General features: G+C 38.2%; 1 protein-coding gene across 1 annotated transcript in view; it reads left to right on the forward strand.

Annotated features, from left to right (window-relative positions):
* Nucleotides 1-6,357: 6,357 nt before the first annotated feature.
* LOC106344573 overlaps nucleotides 6,358-9,255 on the forward strand; it is a 12,325-nt gene continuing 9,427 nt past the window's right edge. Inside the window, exons 1-4 of the mRNA XM_013783928.1 lie at nucleotides 6,358-7,240; nucleotides 7,370-7,485; nucleotides 8,338-8,506; nucleotides 8,572-8,799. Of these exons, the coding sequence (XP_013639382.1) occupies nucleotides 6,358-7,240; nucleotides 7,370-7,485; nucleotides 8,338-8,506; nucleotides 8,572-8,799 (1,396 nt within the window). The remainder of the gene's footprint in view (nucleotides 7,241-7,369; nucleotides 7,486-8,337; nucleotides 8,507-8,571; nucleotides 8,800-9,255) is intronic.

Genomic DNA, 9,255 nt, shown 5'->3' on the forward strand with positions numbered 1-9,255 from the left:
TCACTCACTGGTCTTCCAAACCTGATAAATCTGTAAGTTACTGCTCTCTCTGTCTGTGATCCCCTTCTTTTTTTGGAAGCTCCTCTTTCTTAATCAATTTGAAACTATGTTTTTACAGTCTTCTTGATTCCAATAATCTCAATGGCCAGATTCCTCAAACTCTATTTCAGATCCCAAAATACAAATACGTTCCTCTAGTTTATGTTAAATATGTTTTTCTTTAGCAGTGATCTGATATGGTTTTATCAACTTTAGTTTCACAGGAAACAACTTGAATTGTGGTGTTGGTCAACCTCACCCTTGTGTATCTGAGGTTGCCCGTTCAGGTAGCTACATTACTGTGCGCCATTGTTTGAACCATATCTTCTTTACTTCCAACAGATTCAAAAGTATTAAAGTTTTTTAATTTATTTCTGCTGATGGCGTCTTGTTTGTGGTGAACAGGTGATTCAAGCAAGCCAAAAACTGGCATTATTGCAGGAGTTGTTGTCGGAGTTACTGTCGTCCTCTTTGGAATCTTAGTGTTCTTGTTCTGCAAGGATAGACATAAAGGATTCAAACGTGACGTGTTCGTGGATGTTGCAGGTTGGTTCGTGGATGTTGCAGCTGTGCCACCTCAAATTGGTTTGGTCTGTTTTGTGTTGTGGTTTGTTTGAACTTTAGATAGTGGTGCTGCTCAGAACATCAACATCAGAACCAAAATGAATTTAAAAGTTTTACAAAGTATTAATCTATATTTGCTGTCAAGATTTGCTTACTGATCATCATCACTCAGAAAGAGAAAAAGGATCAACGATCGTTTCCAAGCAGTAAAAGAAAGAGAAATAGACAAGTCACCCATATCGGTTTGGTCTGATATGCTCAGAATAGTTCTCGACACCTCAAGAAAAGGTCCATATGTGTTTGAGGACATGGTGAAGATGGGAAAATACGCTGGTCAAGAACTGCTTTCGCGTGCTGGTCCAGGCTTATTTGGCAACTAAAGCCATTGTCAAATGAACTGTTGTAACTTTTTTTTGATTTTTAGCGAAAGATAACCTTTGTTTTATCAATTGTATTATTATATTTAGATAAAATGAATCTTGCAATTGTAACTTTTTCTTCCCACTATGAACCACTCCCAAAAAACTAGAGTAACAAAAGAAGACTTTAGTTACATCTCCGTTCATCTTCCTCTTCATCATCCGGAGTATACCACCTTGGTCTTCTCTCGGAGTTACTCAGTCTATAATTCAGCTTCAGTTCTTCATTGCAAAATTTGAAATATTCTAAATATGCAGATATCACATCCTTAGTTTTTGGTCTCATTTCAATTTTTTTAGTTTAAACTTTCATAGATAGCAACACTAATATTCAACTATTCTGGAAACTCATCCAGAAATTCCATAACTCTTTCCAGCATTTATAATATAAAATTTAGTGTTAAATACATTAATGTTTTAGCTAATAACAGATGATTCTCCTTAGCCTAGCGGCTAAACTTCACCTCTAGCAAAACTTGACAAACAGTTGCCTCAACCCGTGTTTGATTCCCCTTGGAATCAGATCACTTTTTATTTTTTTAATTGAATAAAAATCAATGCATTATATTCATTTACTTACATCAACAAACAATTGAAACACACTTGGCCTAGTGTTTCCACGCTCTTCTTCTTTTTCCAGATATCTTGGGTTCGAATTGTGGTAGATGCAAAAAAAAATTTTTTATCTCCAAAATTCCAAATCATAATTTGAAATCTTCCAAATATGCAGATATCAGAATTTAAAATTTTCCAATTGTAAAGACAAACATGGACTATATGTATCCTAACTAATAAAGTGAGGAACCAAATACACATAAACCAAACAAAAAAAAAACGAGCGTGAGATGATATCATACCCTTAGTTTTTATCTCATTTCAATTTTTTTAGTTTAAACTTTCATAGATAGCAACACTCTTTGATATACGCAGAGCTTGAATGTTGGTTTATTGACGATATTTCTTTTGGCTTTGAACCAATAGGATATTTTAGCTCAGGCAGTGCTAGTTTGAGAGGTACTGAATCTCTCATCTTGTTTCTATCATGTGTAAACAAGGAATTTTTTTTTCAAAATTCGTTACCATCCGATTTCCTAGAAGACTTTACCGAAACTATACAAATCCTTCATGAAATTTTTAAAACTCTACACAGTCTCATGCAAATTCACGAGCCTACCAAAGATATCAACATGCATAAGCCGAACAAGACACCAAGCAAAAAGTTTTTCAAATTTGTTACCATCGGATTTTCTGGAAGGCTTTCCTGAAACTACACAAATCCTTCCTGAAACTACACAAATCTTTCCTGAAAATGTAAAAAACACTACACAGTTTCACAAGAACAAGCAACAAGAGACTAACAATATCATAAGTAAATTCCCGAGCCTACCAAAGATATCAACATGCGTAAGCAGAACAAGACACCAAGCAATCGGATTTTCTGGAAGACTTTCCTGAAACTACACAAATCTTTCCTGAAATTTTAAAAACTCTACACAGTCTCACAAGCACAAGCAGCAACAAGAAAATAACAATGTCATATGCAAATTCACGAGCCAACCAAAGATATCAATAAGCAGAACAAGACACCAAGCAAAAAAAATTCAAATTTGTTACCATTAGATTTTTTGGAAGGCTTTCCTGAAACCAAACAAATCCTTCCTGAAACTAAACAAATCCTTCCTGAAAATTTTAAAAACACTACAGAGTTTCACAAGAACAAGCAACAAGAGACTAACAATGTCATAAGCAAATTCACGAACCTACCAAAGATATCAACATGCGTAAGCAGAACAAGCCACCAAGCAAAAAGTTTTTCAAATTTGTTACCATCAGATTTTTTAGAAGGCTTTCCTGAAACTACACAATTCCTTCCTGAAATTTTAAAAAACACTACACAGTTTCACAAGCACAAGCAACAAGAGACTAACAATGTCATAAGTAAATTCACGAACCTAACAAAGATATCAACATGCGTAAGCAGAACAAGACACCAAACAATTTTTTTTTCAAATTTGTTACCATTGGATTTTCTGGAAGGCTTTCCTGAAACTACACAAATCCTTCCTGAAATTTTTAAAAACACTACCAGTTTCACAAGCACAAGCATGTGTTTAGTCACATCAATTTTGGGTATTCTTTTTAATGAGTAGTGAGAAGGCAAAGAGATTTAATATTCTTAATAAGCTAAGGACTCTAACAAAACAAGCTCAATGTAAATTAAACAATTAAACTAGTTAAAAACGAGGATTTCTAATAATACTAGGCAGTTACTATGAAAAGTTTAGAAGTATATATATTAAAAATCAGCAGATTGAGTGATGATGATGTCTCTTGGTGGAGATATGCAAATTGGACAGTCAAAATCTTAAATCTTCGCCGTCTTGCAATATGGCAACCAGCTTCTGCAGCAGATCTGACTTATCAGTCACATCTGTACACAAACACACACAGGCGTAAAGCTTTGCAACCAAAAATAATAACAAATAACTGTTTTGTTTTTGTACCTTCGATAGATGTTAAAGTGTTCAAAGACCTTAACTTTGGAGGGCAAAGAGAAACATCGTCATAAAGCTGTGTAAGCCGTAATATTATACTCAAAACTGTTGAGTAGTTACGCATCAAGCTTCCACTATTTATAAGATTCTGGACAAGACCTTTGACTTCTCCTTCCATGTGATCATATATCTGACGTTCTTCGGCAGAAAGATCAGCATAACAAGTCCCAACAATCTTAGGTGGCAACCCAATCAAACTCTTTTCCTTTGTTCTCCGCAACGAGGTTGTCGCCATCAAAACCTGAGAAAACATCTAAGTGAATAGCTTCCACCAATAAACTGAAACATATAACATATATATAGAAGTGAATGTTGTCTTTACCTGTAAACGTGAGAGCCTGTTCTTGTTCCCTTGACCAAGCGGGTGTTGTATCAAGCTTTGCCAATAACTCTTTATGGAAAATGGCTCGAACCTGAGAAACGCCATCAGGGAGTACAAATCAAACGAACCATTCTGAATAGGAGTTCCTGTTACAGCCCGTCCCCTAAAAGCCTTCAGATTGCAAACCGCCCTGCTCTGATGAGCATTTGCGTTCTTGATGGTGTGTGCCTATAGCAGGAGTTTTTGGATTCAAGAACTTGTTCCGTAAATCAAAATCCGTGTGGGAAAGTGAAGTGTTGACAATAGAAGCTCCAAGCCCATAAATCTGAAACCACAATAGTGAAGAAGAGAGCTTGACAAAAAAACAATCATCTCCATAGCCATGGTAAGCTTCACTGAGAATATGAAGAAGGTTCCATTTGTTTAAGCTGAAATGCTCATGCAACATCACTGAAGTGAAACCCACAAATTTTGAATCAAAATCCCTAATTACAAATAACAATTGAAAACCTCAAACTTACATGTGTAAGTTTCAATATCACTGTTAAGAGTGCTGTCAATATAGATTCGTCGTGATTTTAACACCGATGTCGTCGTCGTCGATGTCGTCGCTGGTGTCGTCGTCGGTTTCGTCGCCTGTGTTCGTCGCCGGTTTCGTTGACGGAAATGTCGAGAGAAGCAAAAGTTTTTTTTAATTTAATTATACTTGATATTGTATGCATGGGTATTAAAGCCTTTTAGCCTATTAATGAATGTTATATTTGTGACTTTTAGCTTAAGGTGCTATTTTAGAGATGAAAACTTTAAAAGGTCTATTTATGAGAATTGCCCAATGAAAAATCAGAAAATTAAATAAAAATTCAGAAAATAAAACAAAATTCAGAAAAATAATTAAAATTAAAAAAATAAACTAGAGTTGTTGAAGAATAAAGAAAAATAATTGGCTATAAAGGAAAGAGACCGATGAAGAGGAAGGGTATCACAGACACATGCAATTCAGTACAAGATTAATGTTTTCATAGCTTACTTTTTGTTCTTGCCGAGTTTGTCATCTTTCATAGAAATTCAGTCTTTTCTCTGGTAATCCGTCTTAGATCACTCAGTAACTCACCAACAAATTCGTGCATACATTTTGTACGCACACGAAAATTCAGATTAAACAATGGGCGCTGACTGTGGGGATTATAAAATAACACCAAAGAAAATCAAAGATGTCCAGAGAAGATCTCACTGGCACAAGGGTTACCTTTCCGATAACAAATCTCACTACCATGATGGGCATGATGAAATGTTTTACTCAACATGTTACAAAAAAAAAAACAAAAGAGAACCTAGATGCTCTGACCGCTGCTCTTACGCCACCACCCGCTGATGATCACCGGAAGAAGGCAGTTGTTCAGTACGGTTCTTCCTGCCGAACAGGAGATTGATCAGATCAATCATGCGACTACCCAATAAATCTCCGTTCTCCAGAATACAACATAGGATATATTGTGAAGAATCCATAAGTTAACAAGCTAGATAGAACGTATCCTTGCCGCAATTTAAAAAAACTCCCTTCGCAAAGAAGATCATTGATGTCAAGGTCCTACACACGGATGAGAATCAACTCCTTTCTTAGGAGATTCTGATCCGTACGATCACATTACCGCGTTCAGCATAGCCATGGAACAAACACACTTGACCATTGATTGACCAGACTAATGCACCAACAGTGTCTCCAACTAACAACAAATGTCAATTCAAAGCTTTGGCATGAGCAGCTGGATGAAAACCAAACTGAACCTGTGGAAGCATCTCAGGAGGAACAAGCGGAGCAGACATCACATGTCAGGGATGTAATAGCACAAGTGTTATAGAGACACCAGCTGAAGTAGAAGGTATGCGTGTGAAAGCCCAGAAGCAAGCCCATAACCAACTTATCAAGCCTGCTACTAAGCCACTAGCCGTTAAACTCTCACAAGCATCTTTCAGTCAAAAGAACAGCTCACACCATTGCCGTACAAACCTGAAGATGCCAGCACACGGTACCTTTACCTCTAACAGATTTAGCTGTTTGGATTTGTCTCCAATCGAGTGCTGATGTGAGCAAAGGATAAGATCGTGTGCTGTGTATATAAGAACATAAAACCCTTGTAATCCTTTTCCAAGTTAAATAATAGAAAATACGTTTAAAGTCCTCTCTTGGTCTTCAAGTTCTTGAGTTGTTCACATGGTATCAGAGCCATGGAGGACAATACAGAGACGTTTACCGCTCCATCTCTGAGCATTTCTCACTGTGTTACTCTCAAACTTTCATCCACAAACGATCTCTTGTGGAAGACACAGTTTGAGTCATTTCTTTCTAGTCAATCTCTACTCCTCGTCCATCTCCGACTATCACAACACGTCAGGGTGATGAAGTTACTGAAGCAGCCAAACTGAGTTCGTGAAATGGCTTCGCAAGGACCAGCTTGTGATGGCTTGGCTTTTCGGATCTCTGACCGAAGAAGCTCTCAGATCTGTCTACGGTTTGCACTCAGCTCATGAAGTATGGGTCTCGCTTGGTCAGAAATACAATCGTGTGTCCGCAACTCGGAAGCTGGATCTGCAACGCAAGCTCCAAGGTATGACAAAGCAACAGAAGTCTATGTCACAATATCTAGCCGATGTTAAAGATGTCTGCGATCAGTTAGACTCAATATGGTGCTCTATATCCGAACATGAGATCGTTTACGGTGCACTAAGCGGATTAGGCAAGGAGTATGAGTCAATATGTAACGTAATCGAGCATTCCATGGATTCAGTTCAGCCTATGAGCTTTGAGGATGTTGTTTTCAAGCTCACAAACTTCGAAGACAAATTGCAAGTGTACAACCAAGCAGCTGAAGTGAGTCCTCATATGGCGTTTCATACTGGTCGTGGTTACAACAACAGAAGACGTGGATCTTACAATAACAGAGGAGGTTATAGAGGCAGAGGATTCAATGCATACTCTACAAGAGGCAGGGGTTTTCAGCAACAGTTCAGTGGGTCTGGTTCCAACTCTGGTACAAGACCAACTTGTCAGATTTGTGGTAGATATGGTCATTCTGCAGCGAAATGTTACAATAGGTTTGATCAGGAATACCTGTCTCCAGAGAATGTTCACACCACTCTCACCACAATGAAACTGTCAGATCAAACTCATCACTCCGGACATGAATGGTACCCGGACTCTGGAGCATCTGCTCAAATCACCAACAATAGTTCTCAGCTTCACACATCGGAGCCGTACCTCGGAAATGACCAGGTGATAGTGGGCAACGGAGACTTCCTGCCCATTACACATGTGGGATCAGTTGATTTGCACACGCCTCAAGGTACTCTATTACCACTTAATGATGTCTTGCTCTGCCCTGAAATCACTAAGAATTTGCTATCAGTGTCTAAGTTAACATCAGACTATCCTTAAGAGATTACTTTTGATTCTGAAAATGTGTGTGTTAAAGACAAGGTGACAAAGGCAGTGATCACCAAAGGAAGAAGACATAAAGTTCTTTATATGTTGAAGGATGCAAGGTTTCAAGCTTTTTACTCTAACAAGCAACAAGCTACAAATGCTGAGGTTTGGCATCAAAGATTGGGTCACCCTCACATGGACATCCTTCAACATCTATCAAAAAAAAAGCAATAGTTCTGAATAAGACTCGCATGAAGACTCTATGTGATGCGTGTCAAGTAGGCAAGAGTTGTAGGCTACCTTTTTTAAGTTCTGAATATGTTTCAAGAAGACCTCTAGAAAGAATTGTGATCTTTGGGGTCCAAGTCTAGTTGTTTCCTCTCAGGGATTAAGTACTATGTAATCTTTGTTGACAGTTATTCAAGATTCACATGGTTTTATCCTCTCAAGTCAAAATCAGATTTCTTTTCTGTCTTTACAAGATTTCAGAGTATGGTTGAGAATCAACTACAATAGAAAATATCTCAATTTCAGTGTGATGGGGGTGGTGAGTTTATGAGCAAACAATTTCTCAGCCATCTCTCCTCATGTGGCATTAAGAAGTTAGTTTCATGCCCTCACACACCCCAACAGAATGGGATTTCAGAGAGGAAACATCGACACATAACAGAACTTGGTCTTACAATGCTCTACAACAGCAAGGCACCTCTCCAACTCTGGGTAGAATCATTCTTTACTGCCGCATTCCTATGAAATCTGTTGCCTTCGTATGTTCTTGGAGAGTACAAGAGTCCTTTTGAAGTTCTACATGGGAAAGAGCCCACATATACAGCGTTGAGGGTCTTCGGATGCAAGTGCTATCCCTACTTGAGACCGTATATGGATAACAAGATGGATCCTAAATCCTTGATGTGTGTTTTTCTCGGTTATAATGAGAGATACAAGGGATATAGATGCTTGTATCCACCAACTGGAAGAATGTTTATCAGTAGACATGTTCTCTTTGATGTGTCTCAGTTTCCCTTTGCCGATGTCTATAGTGGGTTTCACAAACATACCGACTCAACTCTTCTCAACAACTGGAGACTGTTAAATCTGCAACAGAATGAAGAATCAGACAATCAGGCTGACAGTCAAGCTAATGAAGAAGAGTTAGGCAGGCTGACAGTCAAGCTAATGAAGAAGAGTTTGTGCCTACAAAATCTGCACCTCTAAGTCCTACTACTGTTGAGATCCAACCGCCAAGTTCAGATAGTTCATCTAGTGCATCCTCAGCTGGTACACTAGAGGTTTCTGATCATGAAGAAGTTCATGAGATTGTGATACAGCCTCCACCACCACAATACTCGATGACTACAAGAGGAAAGTCTGGTATTGTAAAACCAAACCCAAAGTATGCGCTCTTTACTGTGAAAACCAACTATACTGAGCCGAAGAACATTAAAGAAGCGCTAAAAGACCCTGGATGGACAGGAGCTTGTAAGTTGGAAATAGACAACATGAAAGAGACGCACACATGGGATTTGGTTCCACCAGCTGAAAATCAGAATCCAGCACTACAAGAAAACATAAGTTTAACGAAGGCGGTTTTCCTCGTGAGTTCGTCGTAAAAGAGGCTTTACGAGGAATTAGCCAGGAAACACGTTTTGTCGTTACTCGTTCGTCGTATCACATATTTCCTCGCCAATTTGTCGTAACTTAGCGAGGAAAATATTTCGTCGTAAAAACGAAGTACATCATTTCGTCGTAAAGACCACGTAAATATTCCATGTAAGGAGGTCGCTATATTTCCTCGTAAATACCTCGAAACATGTTCCTCGTAAACTACACGTAAAATATCTCGAAAGTGTTTCCTCGTAAAGTACGCGTAACTACCACGAAAGTTTTTCCTCGTAAAATACTCATTTATCTTTCCTCGTCATTTCCTCGTAAAAT

Source organism: Brassica oleracea, chromosome C5, assembly GCF_000695525.1.
Source record: "Brassica oleracea var. oleracea cultivar TO1000 chromosome C5, BOL, whole genome shotgun sequence".
Taxonomy (NCBI): Eukaryota; Viridiplantae; Streptophyta; class Magnoliopsida; order Brassicales; family Brassicaceae; genus Brassica; species Brassica oleracea.